Raw genomic sequence first — 16,950 nt, forward strand, 5'->3', positions numbered from 1 at the left:
TCTCTCTTTTGTTCTCTTCCAATTTACCCCAATATTCATTTGTCTAACTAATCAGTTCCACAGTATGTGTAAGGGGTCGGGAGAGGTGACACAGGACACCAGGTGAATCTGCTTCTCTGAAACCTTTTAATGCCCATCCAAATCATATTAAAGCAATGGAATTCATTTCAAGAAAATATCCTTAAATCTCAAGTATTTCCTGTTGACCTGTCCAGACTAGAGGTGAGCTGAGCCGAGTTCCCCATTAAGGCTTGCAAAGTGATGAGAGCTGAAGCTGGACATGTCTGAGGAACTGGCCATGAAGAGACAATGTAAGCAGATTCCCTAAGCTCACAGCTCACACAGATTATGAGTTACTTATCTCCACATTCGTGAAGCAGGGGCTGCATTGAACATTTAGCTCCTCATTTATTAAGACCTTGGACTTAGAGACCAAAATCACATCAGATTATTTCTGTAATGTCACCATGTTAGCTTGGCTCAGTTGGTATTGCTCTTGCCTGAGTCAGAAGGCTTTAAGTCCAGGTTTCTGCTACTATGTGTTGCTACCTGCAACATTGATTCTGTTTATGCGAAACAGCACAACAGAAATTACACCACAGAAAGAGGTTAACTCTACCCATTTTGCCTGTACTGATGCAAATGGAAACAAAATGTTTTGAGAATTATCTTAACTCTCGGCTTGGAATGATGGGCCATTACCAAACAGGCACACCTGAATCCCAGACACTACTTGAATCTCTAAATCGGTTTTTGGCAAGTGTAGGGATATGACAGTCTCAGCTTGAAAATATTACTTCTGTTTAGAATCATTTTGATACCCAGAGTTAGCCTGTGGTAATTAAAGTTGTTAATTAGAGGTAGGGGCTGGGGTTGACTACATCTGATGATCAATGTGTCAAGTTGTTTCAGGTTGACGAGGGAGCTACTTGCCCAGGACGAAAATGGTGACATTTGTAAAGGAGTGCAGAGCATGGAAATGGCTGAAGAAGGCAAGGCAGTCCAGGACAATGGTGCTAGTTATTGTTTATATTGCACTCTTTCTGGACTATACTTTGCTAACTGTCATTGGTAAGTTCAAGTTTAATATCATCTGGAGATTGTAGTTTTAAAATAACATTCTGGCCATTAGGTAGAATAGGAGAACAATACTGAAGGGCAGAGGTTTTAGGAGAATGGTAGGCTCGAGCTTCTAATGTACTGAGGGACCAAGCCTCTCAGTGAGTATCTCTAGGACTGAGGGGTCGAGTTTCTCACATACTGATGCATCTCCTCACACTACAATGAACAGTAAACTGCAGATCTTCTTCCTCCTCCTCAATTTCTGTTCACCACTTTCTCCACAGTCCCAACCAAGATGGCAGCTAGGAAATCTGCCCCCAGGCTTCCCACAGTGACTGTTCTGAACCACACTCACAAGGTTCAGGTTGACATTCTTCACAGTTTTTCTTCAAACATGTCCCTTGCCTTACTGGCTCAGTTTCCACCTGACTAACCTGAATGTCAGAAGAAACTATGTGGAAAATTATGTTTGAAATCCACAGTCTCCAGCATGTTTGCAAAACAACACTTTACATTACTGGGCTATCCAATCCCCCCGCTTCCCCCCTCATCTTGTCTCTAAGTTATGCAAAGAGATGGTACATTAGGTTATCTCCAGTGGCAAGTGTCTCCAAATGATAACTCACAGTTGTTACAAAGAGCCATTGCCCTTGGGCTATTCTAAGGCTTCAGAGAGTTGAACCATTATCCCACATGCCAGCACTCAAGTCTACAATGGCTACAAAGGAATTTTAAGGGGATTTTAATCACTGGTCAACAATAATAATAATAATAATAATCCTTTCTTCTGTTTCAGTACCCATCATCCCCAGTTTCTTGTATGATAAATATGACACAGAAATGAATAGCTCAGCATCACCAAAGCAGCCTCAAGCACTGCTCTCCACTGCCTCCCCTGACCTCCCCTATTCTAGTGGTGGTCAACTTACGACAGAGAAAACTGCAAAAACTGAAAGCAAGACTGAAGGGTTTGAATGGAGAAACACTACAGGAGCTCCCACTCTGGGCTTGAGGCCAACTACTGGAAAGGTCCATTGCAGCAGGAATGAATCATTTTTATCAGAGGAAAATCTTCACGTTGGCTTGTTATTTGCTTCAAAAGCAATTGTGCAGCTGCTAGTTAATCCAATGGTTGGGCCACTGACCAACAGGTAAGTAAGAAAGCCTTTGCACCAGCAGGTAACTGGGTAAACTTGTATGGACTGGGCACTGAACTACATAGACCACCAGTGTATCATGCATGCAACATTTTGTACCATGGACCTCGAATTTGGTCTTAAGTTCTCAGTTTCTGACACAAGAGAACATCAGTCATGGCCTAAAGCAGCACAGAATCTGTGAATGAATCTTGTCTCCAGGCAGCCACAACTAAAAGAGCAGTGCCAAAGGTTAAGGTGTGCCTGCTATCGGCCCCTTGGCTGAGGGAATGGTGTGGGCAATGGAGAGAACCAGCAGGACTTCAACTATTCCCTTTGTGAAAAACTCTTTAATTCCTGCTCATTGTCACAACACAGAATTTCCGATTCAGTTAAGTTGTCTAAGGTTTCAATTTTTGTCACCTTTTTCTCGACTAATTCCAGGCTAAAGGCAAAGTGAAAGTCTAAATGCTTCAGCTCCTCCTTCAAGCTGCGAAGGCAGCAAAGCAGCTTGATTTGACTGCAAACCAGTGGAATAAGTGAGCTAGAAAATAAAAAGCCAGGATAGGAAATCACTTTATTCTCCTTCACAACTGACACCGGTCATACTAGTTCAGCTCTGGAAGTTGTATCATGTAGATCTGTCTTCTTTGGAGGGTCTGAAATTTAAAAGGATCCGTTCATAAATAAACTGACCAGTTCACCCAGTCAAGGTAGTAAGAGTCTTGGGATGGACAATAAATGCTGGCTTGGCCAGCAACATCCACATCCCATGAATGAATAAAAAATAGCCTGAATGCTCTACCTTCATTACAGCCTGAATGCTCTACCTTCATTACAGTAGTGATGTTGTTGAAATGCATATTAAAAGATACAATCAATACTTTTGTCCTGTAAGGAGCATGAGAATATTCAGCTAAGGCAGCCATGTGGATACTCCTTGATACTACAGCTGTCATCGCTCATGGTATAAAACGTATTTTCTTCCTTTCAGGATTGGATATCACCTTCCAATGTTCACTGGTTTTGTGATATTATTTGCGTCAACAATAAGTGAGTAGAGTTTTAATTGCACAATATTAAAAGCAATTACGCATGGACCACTGCAGGATGATGGTGCATGTTTTATAACTCACTTTCAGGGAGCGCTTGAAAAACTGCCATATAAGAGGCTTGTGACCAAAGCTTAAGATTTGAGATAAAGGAGCATGTTGTAAACTGGCTAATAAATTGAATAAGCAATTAAGCAGTTGCAAGTAGAGAGCTGTGCGAGCAGTACTCCTGATTAATAAATTGTTAAGTGGATTAAAAGAACAGTTGGGGTGGGGGGGTGGGGTGCATTGTGGTGGAGGATTAGGGCTACAGAAGAATGCTGTATCCATTCTATTCATGAGCTATGAGATTTTCCTCACTGACTGGATGAACTGTATCCTTCCTTAATGTGGAAAAATGCATTTTCTTTGGAAAACTCAGACAAATTCTTTTTCTTCCCATCGATTTGCTTTTCATTTTATTCCTCCCTCTTGTTGACAGTGTATGCTTTTGCGAACACCTACGCCTGGTTATTTGCCGCTCGAGCTCTACAAGGAATTGGCTCATCATGTTCCTCGGTGTCAGGTATTTCTTTAGGTATCGGGAAATCCTAGGTGAAGGGCCAAGTGCAAACCACTAGTAATAGGAGAGAAGAACAAACGACGTACATCAGAGAGCAGTAATTAGGTGGGAGATTATAGGAGGAAGGAATGGTTAAGGGACATATAGAGTCTTGAGAAAGAGTAAATTAGAGTATAAAACTGTAAAATAAGCCTTGATCTCAACAGAATGGGGAGATCAGAGAAACATAAAATACAGCGTGAAGTTGGCCATTACCTCATTATGTCTGAGACAGCTCTTTGAAAGAGCTATCAAATTAATCCGACTCTCTTTATCTTTCATGGCACTGCAATTTTTTCTATTTCAAATAAGGTGCCTTATGAAAGTTATGATTGAATCTGTTTCCATCATGACAGAGAGCATGAATAGCTTGTAGGATGCTGTATTTAGGGGCAGAAGGGACACAAGAAGAAACTTCAAAGGAGCATTTGGCATAGGCATAGAAATATAGTTGTGGGAGAGAAAGAAAGAAGTGACATAAGTATTACCAGCAGATGACAAGTTTGTTTGTGTCTGTTCAAGAATGTGAGGGAGATGGTTGAAAAGTGTCTCAGACATGGGAGGTAGTATTGAAATCGTGAGCTTTACAGAGAGACACCAAGTTCTGAGAAGATCAAAATTGTTTGGAATGAAAGGGAAAATCAAACTTCTTGGAGACAAGTTTAGAAGTGAGGGATCCTCTTGAGCTAAAGGGTAGGCGAGAAGTGAGGATGCCAATAGATTAAGGAACACCAAAGAGCCAATGAAGGTTGTAGCTTTTTATTAGGTCAACAAGAGATTTGAAGAATCTGAGTCAAGTGTTGAAAAAAATGTTTTATTAGCAAATTACATTATAATTCACGAAGATCGCAGATTATAAGTATGAAGAGCATGCAGTGAAGGAAGTTGATGAATGCAATATTTCACATTTGACAGTAACTTGCCTAATTTTATAAAGTACCAATGTGAAGGCAAAGGAGCAGTGATTACACAGTTAGGAGAGAATCATCATTCTTAAGGATAAGGTGAATGAGGAAATTTCCAACAACAATGAAAAATGGAGTTGGACTTAGAACAATATGGTTATTGCTTCAAGGAGGGCCTATAAGTACACATCTTAAAGATGATGAAAGGGAATCAATAGGACTGGAGTCTGGAGAGGGGAGGATCAGTAAGAAGCGCTGAACAGAATGGAAGAATGGATAGGAGGGTAGAAGTTACCAAGAATATCCTTCACATCTGCCTGCTTCTGCAAAGGTTAACTACAGTGAATTTAGGAGAGTATTAATAAACTCAGTCAAATTATGAAGAGAAGTCAAATAGATCAGACCACTCAGCACTGAAATATTGGACTCCTGATGGAAGCTGGTTAAATAATTAGAAGCTTTCATGTGTGACAGTGGAATGGTGACCGTTCATTGAAACTCTAAGCAACAGTAAAGTGGGCAGACAGATTAAGGATGACATTCAGACGAGTGCAAAGTATGACGCAAACCTTCAGTTTTTCTTGTTAAGGCTGAATGATTGTTGATCTAATGGTTTCTTCCTCTGTAGGTTTGGGAATGTTAGCCAGTCATTATACAGATGACAATGAGAGAGGCAAAGCCATGGGGATAGTGCTGGGAGGCATAGCCGTGGGGGTGCTCGGTAAGTAGTTTGGATATTGGACTTGCATTGAACCATGTACTGCTATACTTACATGGATAAAAAAAAACACTAAACATTCTAGTAGCTGCTTCTGTTGTCCCTTATCACCTTTTAAGGGTGCTCAGCAGAAAGGCACAACCTCAGCACTCATGCTGCGATCCTGTTCTCAGCAAAGTTGCTTAGGTTAGGTGCAGAAGCAGGGAGGATAAACAAAGAGACCAGCATCTTGCAGGACTCTCATTCACTTCTCAAGCAGCACTGACAGATCAACACACAAGACTGATTGACCTTTTGTACGTAATGGGCAGAATTTTCACCTCAGCAGTTGGGCGCATGCCTGACCCGCTCAAGCATGAAATGACGTATGTTAACGTCGGGCAAGCATCCCAACGTCAACAAGTAGTCGCGCGATAGTTCAGTTGGTAGGCCCGCATGGGAATCAGCAGTGCGCCTGCCGACAATTAAGAGGCCTGTTAAGGCCATTAAAGTATCAATGAAGTTAAATTTTTTTGCTGCCTGTCCAACCTTATGGTAGGCAGGCAGGCAAAAAGGCCAAATGGCCATTGCATTTTTTTGGAAACATCATCCATGGGTGGGATGAGGTTTCCAACATCAAATAAAAATAAAATAAAACTTTTCAAATTTCACTTATAACATGTCCCTACTTGTGTGACCGAATGCGACTGCGCATTGACATTGGGATGCTCGCCCGACATCAACACACGTCATTTCGCACTTGAACGGGTCGGGACAGAGTCACATGAGGGGACATGTGGTATAACATTTTTCTGATTTATTTTTTGAAAACTCTTCATCTCCATGAGGCAGCTCTGTGCCTCAGGGAGATTCTCAAGTGTGCACTCGCACACATGCACACTCACCCTGCTTGCCCTATCACCCCCCCCCCCACCGCCTGCACAGGCAGCGCTGAGCGCTGCCACTCGCGTTTCACGCTGGGAAGGCCGTAATTGGCCTGCCAGCATGAAATCGCGGGCGGTGGTCGGCTTCCCGACTACCTACCCCCACCAAGCCCACCTGACAAGGGCTAAATTCTGCCCTATATATTTACTGTGGATTCATTCCAATGATTTCATTGCTTGCAGTTGGAGCACCTTTTGGAAGTGTGATGTATGAATTTGTGGGAAAGTCAGCTCCCTTTCTGACTTTGGCAGCCTTGGCTTTAATCGACGGAGGTTGGTAAAATTTTGTTAACTTGTAAAGGAGTCATGATTTACTGGGAAGTTTTATGGACAAAATGTTCTCCCAGATGAATGCTCTCTTTCATGTAAATCAGCTATTTCGAATCATAGAATTATAGGATAGTGCACAGCACAGAAGGAGGCTATTTGGCTCATCATGTTTGTGCCGGCTCGCTGCAAGAGCAACTCAGCAAATCCTACGCCACCACCCTTTTCCCAGAGTCCTGAAAATTTTTTTTTGTCTTCAGGTGAATATCCAATTCCCTTTTGAAAGCCCTGATTGAATCTGCCTCCACCACACTCTTGGCCAGTGCATTCCAGATTCTAATAATTATCAAGTAGAAAGAATATTCTCCCCCTATGGCGACCCACATTCTGCACATCAGCCTTACTGGAGACCAGTATAGGCCAATCTGGCAGATACTCCCCTGTGGGATCTCTCCACCTTCAATTATACATGCTTCTTCTCAGATGTGTCAGCTAAGATTCTGGGATGTTGCCATTCAGGCAATCACAGAGAAAACCTGCTATCCCAAAGCAATCCTTTTAAATTAATTCTAATGTGTACCATTTGTTAACAAAATACAATTTTACCAGTTGACAGACAAATTGTCAATGTAATGTCATTTCCTAAAACCCCATTCTTATTGCTCCCCATGCCACATGTATACTGATCCAAGGGGACAGGCTTCGCTCTCCAATCCTCCCTCACATTGGTCAATCTCACAAGAGATTCATGAGTAGCCAACTCAGCTATGAAATTCAGAAGGCCTCAGGAAGGAGTTCAGTCCCTTTCTCACTGTGGGAGAAAAAGACCAACCAAACAGTCAGCTCAAAATGTGGGCATCTGCCAGAGACAAGTTTGAGAGCAAGTCACCCACTGGTCCCCTCCGTTAGGAGATTGTGGAAGGGGAAAGAGTTTTTAAAAAGAACTGCAGAATGTAACATTTTATTAGTTTCAAACTGAATGGCCTTTTACAGGACCACTTTGTGTGACTTTGCTTTATACAGTTGCTTCTGTATGGTAACCTCTGTGTCCTTGAAGAACGATGAAGTAGCCCATTCGTGAACAGTGTGTCACTTTGAAATGCAGGTGTTGTCTACTGGCTGAACCAGGCAGATTGTAGACTCCATCTCACAACCACAGAAATAAACTGAGAGAAAGCTGATCAGGAGGGAAATGCCACAGTACATGGCACCCAGCAAAATAATTCAATAACTCATTTAAACTAATAACTTACTTAAATATCATGCTTTAATTAATAACACTGTAATGACTAACTTGCTTTAATTATTGAATTACTGAATTCCTGTCCCTACTTGACCTAGTTCTCCAGCTCTGCATCCTTCAGCCCACGAAGGCTACTGTAGAGGTAAGTAACCAGCCTTTTCTCTCCTCCATGAGCGACTTATGATTCTACAGAGCCCCTCTCACAACAACAACTTGCACCCTTAAATGATTCAAAGGTCCCAAGGTTCTTCATGGCAGATTTACCAGACCAAATTTGACATCAATCTACTGAAATAAATATTAAGACAGGTTGGTCAAAGGGGAAGGTTTTAAGAAGTGTCTTAAAGGAGGATAGAGAGGTAGAGGGGCAAAGAGATTTAGGGAAGAAATTCCAGAGCTTATGATCTAGAGAGCTGAAAGCACAGCTGCCAATGGTGTGGTAAAGGAAAACGGGAATGCATAAGAAGTCAGAATTGGAGGAACACAGAGTTCTTGGAGCATGTTGAAGCTTGAGGAGGTTTACAGAGATAGGTTGGGGAAAGGCGAATAAGGGATAGTAACACAAGGAGAAGAATTAATAATTTGAGGCTCTGCTGGACCATTAGATCAGTGAAGGTCAAAGACCACAAGGGAGGATAGGTGTCATGTAAAGCAAACTTCTGAGAGGGCAGGAAAAGGTGAGAATCACAAAGCAAAAAAAAAAGGAAGGAAAATAATTGAGGGGAAAGAGCCTAAGGGTCATGTAAAAAGGAAGGATTTTTAAGGCTTTGAAGATGGGTAAAAAGGTAGCAAAGCCAAGGAATTTTGCAAGAGATTTTTGGTGGACAGGATTGTAGTGGGAAAGAACAAGAAGTGGAAATGGCAGAGAAACAAAAGCAACCTTGAACAATAAAGGTTAAGTTAGTGGGAAAAAAAGATAGTAGATGGAATATAATGTAGTGAAGTGTGAAGTTATTCAGTTTGGCCATAAGAATAGAAAAGCAGAATATGTTTTAAAAGGTGTGAAACGTGTAACTGTTGATGTTCAAAGAGACTTGGGTGTGCAGAAAGTTAATATGCAGGTGCAGCAAGCAGTTAGGAAGGCAAATGGCATGTTGGCCTTGATTGCAAGTGGATTGGAGTACAAGAATGAAGAAATCTTGCTACATTTGTACAGGGTTTTGGTGAGATCATATCTGGAATACTGTGTGCAGTTTTGGTCCCTACATTTAAAAAAGGATCATGGAATGCTATCCTTTGTTGCAAGAGCAATTGAACATAAAAGTAAGGATGCTGTGCTTCAGTCAGACAGAGCACTGGTGAGACCACATCTCGAATACTGTGTGCAGTTTTGGTCCCTGTATGTTAAGGATGGTTCAGAGGAGGTATACTAGATTGATACCTGGAATGAGCAGATTGTCTTATGAGGAAAGGTTGGAAAGACTGGACTTGTTTCCACTGGAGTTTAGAAGAGTGAGGGGTGATTTGATTGAAGTATAGAAGATCCTGAACGGTCTTGACAAGGTGGACTTGGAAAGGATGTTTCCTTTTGTAGGTGAGTCCAGAACTAGGGGCAACTGTTTTAACATTAGGACAGAGATGAGGAGAAATGTTTTCTCTCAGAGGATCATGCAACTTTGGAACTCTCTGACTCAGAAGGCGGTGGAGACAGGGTCATTGAATATTTTTAAGGCGGAGGTAGGTAGATTCTTGTTCGGCAAGGGAATCAAAGGTTATCACGGGTAGATGGGAATATGAATTCAAAACATAAACGGATCAGCCATGACCTTATTGAATGGCAGAGCAAGCTCAAGGGGCCGAATGGCCTACTTCTGCTCCTATTTCGTATGTTTGTATGTACGATATACTTGCATTGGAGGAAGTAAAATGAAGGTTCACCAGATTGGTCCCTGGGATGAGGGGGTTGTCCTATGATGAGAGGCTAAGTAACTGGGCTTATATTCCCAAAAGTTCAGAATAATGAGAGGCGACCTCATTGAAGCCTACAAAATTCTTAAGAGGCTTGATAGGGTAGACGCTGTGAGATTGTTTCCGCCGGTTGAGGAATCTAAAACATGGGGGCATAGTCTCAGGATAAGGAGCCAATCATTTAGGACCGAAATGAGGAAAATTACTTCACTCAAATTCTGGTCTCTTAGGGAATTAAGCGATATGGATAGCAGGTGAGAAAAGTGAGTTAAAGCCCAAGATCAGCTATGATCATATTGATGGGCCATATGGTCTACTCCTGCTCCTATTCCTTGTGTTCTTGCGAATAATGCATCTTTCAGTTCAGACAGTGAACATTCAAAATCGTCACAGACTGATCTCACTCTTTCTGTCTGTTCTACTCACAGAACAAGCTGTCCAACATCCTGAATTCGAAATATATCTGAGCAGTATAGTTCAAATTCAACTGAGCAGGTCATTCAATTCTATTTTAGACCTGGATCGGGCATTTACAATTTCCTTTGAAAGATATGTTTATGATTTCAACAAGAAATCCATTACTCCCGTCTTTGGATTTGCTTTCACCTCAATGTTAAAGTAGGGTTTATACTTCATGATTAATAATTTACTACATTGGCACTTGGCCTCATCTATCAGAATTCAAGCTAGCCCCTCATGCTAAATCTCTTCAACGGTCTGAGGGCTTATCCAGCAGCTTGCCTCACTGCTGTTTCTGTTAATTTGGTTACAGAGTCAGAAAGGATCATCACTCCTAACACTGTTAAGAGACCCCTACATTTTGATCGCTGCTGGTAAGCAGATTCATTCTTTCTGCATTGTGCCAGGCAGAGTTGAGATTTTCTTAGAGTTTTGAGAAATATTTGCTTGACTGTCGATTTTGAATCATTTTCCTCATGTGGGGAGCTTGGTTTCTAAGATACTCTGCAGATTCTATTGTTGGCTCATAAAATATGAATGTTAATCTAGAAAATCTACAGGAGTTTGTAAGGCAGCAAGAGGGTTCTTTATATCTGTGCCTCAGATCATGTGCTTTTCATTATTTATTCTTTCAAGAGATGTGGGTGTTGCTGGCAAGGCCATTCCTAATCACCCTTGAACTGAGTGGCTTGCGAGGTCATTTCAGAGGGCAATTAAGAGTCAACCACGTTGCTGTGGGTTGGGAGTCACGTGTAGGCCAGACCGGGTAAGGATGGCAGATTTCCTTCCCTCAAGGATATTAGTGAACTAGATGGGTTTTTATGACAACTGATGATAGTTTCATGGTCACTGGGTGGAATTTTACAGTGCTGCCATGGCAGAAGCAGGGCAGGAAATTGTGGCTAGCCAAAAGCCTATTGACTTAGGTGGCACTGGAAAATCCCACCAGTGGGAGGGGCTGCAAAATTGTACCCACTATTACAGAGACTAGCTTTCAACTCCAGATTTCTCATTTTAATTTAAATTCCACAAGTTGCCGTGGTGGGATTTGAATCCCTGTCCCCAGAGCATTAGTCTGGGCCTCTGATTTACGAGTCCAGTGACGTTACCAGTAAGCAACCGTCTTTCTACTTAAGGTGTGTCCTTAAGGGGAGTTTCAGAGACTATGGCACAACAGAATGCCTCAAGAAGGAGGGAGGCAAAAAATAGGAAACAATAGGCCAGTTAGCTTGATGTCCATCATAGGGAAGGTGTTAGAGTTGATTATTAAAAAGGTTATAGCTGGGCACTTAGAAAAGCACAAAGTAATTGGGAAGAATTAGCACGGTTTTGTGAAAGAGAAATCATGTTTAACTAATTTATTAGAGTTCGTTGAAGGAGTAACATGTGCTGTGGATAAAGAAAGGGGGCCCTATAGATGTACTGTACTTGGATGTCAAGAAGGCATTTGATAAGCTGCCACGTCAAAGATCATTGCGGAAAATAAAAGCTCGTGGTGTCAAGGGTAACATAATAGCATGGATAGAATGTTGGCAAGCTGGCAGAAAACAGAGAGTATGCAAAAATGGGCCTTGGCCTGATTGGCAGGATGTGACTAGTGGAGTTCCGCAGAGGTCTTGTGCTGGGGCCTCAACTTTTTACAATTTACATCAATGACTTAGATGAGGGGAGCAAAGGCATGCAGACGACAAAAGATAGGTAGGAAAGTAGGTTGTGAAAAAGACATTTGGAGTTTGCAGACAGATATAGATAAGTTGAGTGAGCAGGAAAAAGCAGATGGAGTATAATGTGGGAAAATGTGAAGTTGTTCACTTTGGCAGGAAGAATAAAAAAGCAGAATATTACTTAAACGGAGAATGACTGCAGAATTCCAAGGTGCGCAGGGATCTAGGTATTCTCAAAAATGAGTGACAAAAAGTTAGTATGCAGGTACAGCATGTAATCAAGAAGGCTAATCGAATGTTATCCTTTATTATGAGAGGGATTGAACACAAAAGTAAGGATGTTATGCTTGAGTTATACAGGGCATTGGTGAGACTGCACCTCGAATGCTGGGTGCAGTTTTGGTCCCCTCATTTATGGAAGGATGCAAATGCATTGGAGCAGGTCAGAGGAGGTTTACTGGATTGATACCTGAAATGAGCGGGTTATCTTATGAGGAAAGGTTGGACAGGCTGGGCTTGTTTCCACTGGAGTTTAGAAGATTGAAGTAGATAAAATCCTGAATGGTCTTGACAAGATGGATGTGGAAAGGATGTTTCCTCTTGTAGGTGAGTCCAGAACACGGGGACACTGTTTTAAAATTAGGGGTCATCCTGATAGGACAATGATGAGGAGAATTTTTTCTCTCTGAAGGCTGTGTGACTTTAGAATTCTGTGCCTCAGAAAACAGTGGAAGTGGGGTCGCTGAATATTTTTAAGGTGGAGGTAGATAGATTCTTGTTAGTCAAGGGAATCAAAGGTTATCAGGGGTAGATGGTAATGTAGAATTTGAAACACAAACAGATCAGCCATGATCTTATTGAATGGCGGAGTAGTCTCCAGGGGCCGTATGGCCTACTTCTGCTCCTATTTCATATGTTCGCATGATAGTCTCATGATTATGCTACTGTACTAGTAATCCAGAAAGCGTTAGTTAAAATGGCCAAAAAATGTAGTCGGATTGTTGTAAAATCCCTATTGGTTCACTGTTACCTTGAGAGAAGGAGACCTTCCAGTCTGGTCTATATGTGACTATGGTCCCACACCAATGTTGCTGACTTTCAACTACCCCCTCAAGTGGCCCAGGTGTGGTTCAAGAAGAAGGTCCACCAGCACCATCTCAGGGAAGTAAGGGATGGGCAATAAAAGCTGGCCTTTCTAATGATGCCATGTCCCAAGAATAAGTTTTTGAAAAGTAAGAAAGAAATGCAGAGTAAGAGAATACTATATATTTTTCTGGAACAGTTGGGTCAGTGACAATTTGTCATGCTAAGGCTGGATTCAACAATGTACCAAACTACAATACAGCAGTCTCCTGATATATTTAATGGTGTGCCCCTGAATTTTCTCTAAGGTTTGAAATACATTTTCTTATTTTGTCGGAAACTCAAGTCTTCTCTGGTTGAATGGTACTCTCTGCACTCAGCTCAGTGGATGATGTACGTAAGGGTTGAATCACTTGCACACCACCTTGTAATAATGATGGAGCAAGCCCTGAGTGAATAGACTACTTTGGCTTCTTTCTCATCCGAAATGCTGCGGGGAAGCTTCCATTCGCTCGGACTTTCAACATGTCTTTGTCAAATATACATTTTAGGTCAGCCAATGTGCAAATTAATAGGTGGGCCTATTATTTATTTCTAGGAAGCCTGTGCTTCGCAAATATGGCCATCGCTATGCTGGAGCAGGCACTGCCAATCTGGATGATGAAGACTATGTGTTCTCCTAAACTGCACCTGGGTATGTTTATACAAAGATCAAGTTAAAACCATTGTATCTGGTGAGATGTAAGACTGAGGCACAGTCAGCTTGCTCCCCCATTTCCTGACCTGGTGTTTGTTCTCTTCTGGTAGGTTTGGCCTTCCTGCCATCCACCATCAGCTACTTGATGGGCACAAATCTCTTCGGTGTTCTTGCCAACAAAATAGGCAGGTAGGAGCAATGTGGGATATGTGCATCAACTGGCCCACAGATAAAACTCAGTCATTCTTTACAGTGTGATATTTAAGAAACAATAACATATCCTATGACATTCACACCCACAATATACATGTTGCCAGATTCATGACAACCGAAACTACACTTCAAAAGTACTTAATGGTTTAGGAGATTCTCAGATTGTAAAATGCACTATATAAATTCAGGTTCTTTCTTCCTAATTCTGACCTGCAGCCCCCATCCCACCAACACCACCCCACCCCCGACTCCCTCCAACAACTGCACGCCAAAACCAACAGCTCCCCCCCATCCCTTCCCACAATTTTGTTGCAAAGATGATGACTCGTGCTGAGACACTGTTAAATACTTACCCAAATGAGTGCTGGCATCATAGCCCATCTCATCCGGGTCTCAGGTGCACTTTCCAGCTGGGGTAGGGGTGGGTGGTCACTGAGCAATCCAAGTTAATTTCTTTTCCCTTACCCTGAGCCAGACACTGAAATCCATTTCACCTGCTAACAATCGCCGTACCAGCTCATTCTAGCCAACTCGGCAAAGTCTGTGCATTAAACTTGTAGCCTTTCTGGTCTAACTCGCTGAGTTAGAATGCAAGTCGAATGCAGAGCTCTCAAAAATGTTTCTGCATATTTCTGCTAATTACAGCTTACAATCCTGTTTACACAATTTTGAAATTACATTGTATCAGCTATTGGTGCTAACCTGGTTTGAGTGAGGTTCTGTTTCTGCAGTGGTGTTTATCAATCACTACTGCATATTTACCTTGTATTAATGGCATAGTTGACACCACGGCTGAAACCATCATCTTACAAAAAGATATAGATAGGTTAAGTAATTGGGCAAAGATCTGGCAGATGGACTATCATGTGGGAAAATGTGAAATTGTCCATTTTGGCAGGAAAAATGAAAGAGAAGCATATTATCTAAATGGTGAGAGATCGCAGAGCTCTGAGGTGCAGAGGGATCTGGGTGTCCTAGTGCATGAATCTCAAAAGGCTAGTATGGAAGTACAGCAAGTAATTAGGAAAGATAATAGAATTTTATCACTTATAACGAGTGGAAATGAATACAAAAGTAGGGAGGTTATGCTTCAGTGCGATCACATCTGGAGTACTGTTTATGATATTGGTCACCTTATTTAAGGAAGGATGTAAATGTGTTGGAAGCAGTTCAGAGATGGTTTACCAGACTAACACCTGCAATGAGTGGGTTGTCTTATGAGGAAAGGTGGAACAGACTAGGTTTGTATCCATTAGAAGTCGGAGCAGAGCGGACCTGTGGGAGACAGTCGGGAGCTGAGTAGGGCCTATAAATACAGACCGGGGCTTTGAATGGGGCCTACCTTGCTGAGAGTCGGGAGCTGGGGAGTGGCTGTTTCACTTTTTCAGCTGCTGTGAGGCTGCAGTCGGGGAAAAAGCCAAAAAAGCAACTGTGACGTCACAGAAAGCTAGTAAGTTGATTGGCCAGTAAGTGCTTAGACAGTGTGTGAGAAACCAGCTTAGGACAGGCAAGTTAAGGTAGATCTATAAATTAAAAGAGTCAAAACTTTAAAATAGTAAAACAAAACTTGAAAACTTTAAAATTAAAATCAAGCAATAAAGATTTAAAAAAGCAATAAAAATAAAGTAATTTAAACAAAGATCTACAACACATATAAGCACATAACCTTTAGTTGTCAGTGGTACTAGCATTCAATAAACACAGTAAATTTTGTAGCATACATAGGAAGAAAGTAATTAAAGTAAATTAACTAAATAATGTAGAATGGCGGGGCAGGTGTCATGTTGCAGCTGTGAGACGTGGGAGCTTTTGGATGCCAAGGTGATCCATGCCCGATGCCAATTTGCATGTGTGCAGGAAGTGTAAGCAGCTTGAGGAATTCCGGATCAGGATGATTGATCTGGAAGCTGAAATGCAGACACTGCGCAACATAAGGGAAGGGGAGAAATACCTGGATACTTTGTTCCAGAAGACAGTCATACCTCTTAGAAGAGGGACATCTATTTTGGTCAGCAGTGAGGGACAGGAGGATGGGACTGTCAGTGAGGCAGGTAATGGGACCGAACAGAGAGTAGTGGAGGAGCCTCAGACTTTGCAGTTGTCAAACAGGCTTAAGGTGCTCGCAGCCTGCGTGAATGAAAGCGAAGCCTGCAAGGTGGCTGGCCATGGCATTGTGGTACAGGAAGGAATGTAGTGTTAGTGAGGGGTAGTATAGTAAGGGGGATTGACACTGTTCTCTGCAGTAAAGAGCAAGAGTCCAGACAGCTATGTTGCCTGCCTGGTGCCAGGGTTCAGGACATCTGCTCGGAGCTGGAGAGGAACTTGCAGTGGAAGGGGGAGGATCCAGTTGCCATGGTCCATGTAGTTACCAATGACATAGGTAGAACTAGGAAAGATGTTCTGCAAAGTGAGCATGAGGAGCTAGGTACCAAATTAAGAAGCAGAACCTCAAAGCACAAGCAAATTGGCATAGGGCAAATAAGATTAGAGAGATGAATGCATGGCTCAAAGACTGGTTTGGGAGAAGTGGATATTGGTTGCACTGGCATCAGACTGAGGAAAGTGGAGGCTGTACTGTTGGGATGGTTTACACCTGAACCATGTTTGGACAAGTGTCCTCGCAAATCGTATAACTAGGGAAGTAGAGAGGGGGCTTCAAACTAAACAAGAGGGATGAGGGATCAAGCTTGGGTAGAGGTAGCAATTCAAGTTGTAGAGTTAACACAGGAGAGCAAACTAGTAATATGAGAAATGAGGTTAAGAGAATCACAGGAAGGGACAGAGAGAAAAAAACCTAAGAATACATTAGCAGTCAAGACTAGATGTTGTAAAAGTAACTAAAAGACAAAACTGAAGGCTCTCTATCTGAATGCACATAGTATTCATAACAAAGTAAATGAATTGATGGCTCATATTGAAGTAAATAAACATGATCTGATAGCAATTACAGAGATATGGCTGTAGGACGACAAAGATTGGGTCCTTAATGTCGAGGGGTACATGACATTCAAGAAGGATA

At 42.0% G+C, this 16,950-nt stretch overlaps 1 protein-coding gene across 1 annotated transcript in view; it reads left to right on the forward strand.

Annotated features, from left to right (window-relative positions):
• The first annotated feature begins 944 nt into the window (after nucleotides 1–944).
• Nucleotides 945–16,950, forward strand: part of LOC121290077 (chromaffin granule amine transporter-like) — a 28,811-nt gene continuing 12,805 nt past the window's right edge. Inside the window, exons 1-10 of the mRNA XM_041210233.1 lie at nucleotides 945–1,071; nucleotides 1,859–2,213; nucleotides 3,193–3,251; nucleotides 3,732–3,815; nucleotides 5,385–5,477; nucleotides 6,581–6,670; nucleotides 8,006–8,049; nucleotides 10,588–10,648; nucleotides 13,620–13,715; nucleotides 13,829–13,907. Of these exons, the coding sequence (XP_041066167.1) occupies nucleotides 945–1,071; nucleotides 1,859–2,213; nucleotides 3,193–3,251; nucleotides 3,732–3,815; nucleotides 5,385–5,477; nucleotides 6,581–6,670; nucleotides 8,006–8,049; nucleotides 10,588–10,648; nucleotides 13,620–13,715; nucleotides 13,829–13,907 (1,088 nt within the window). The remainder of the gene's footprint in view (nucleotides 1,072–1,858; nucleotides 2,214–3,192; nucleotides 3,252–3,731; nucleotides 3,816–5,384; nucleotides 5,478–6,580; nucleotides 6,671–8,005; nucleotides 8,050–10,587; nucleotides 10,649–13,619; nucleotides 13,716–13,828; nucleotides 13,908–16,950) is intronic.

The sequence above is a fragment of the Carcharodon carcharias genome, chromosome 17 (assembly GCF_017639515.1).
Source record: "Carcharodon carcharias isolate sCarCar2 chromosome 17, sCarCar2.pri, whole genome shotgun sequence".
In the NCBI taxonomy this organism is placed as follows: Eukaryota; Metazoa; Chordata; class Chondrichthyes; order Lamniformes; family Lamnidae; genus Carcharodon; species Carcharodon carcharias.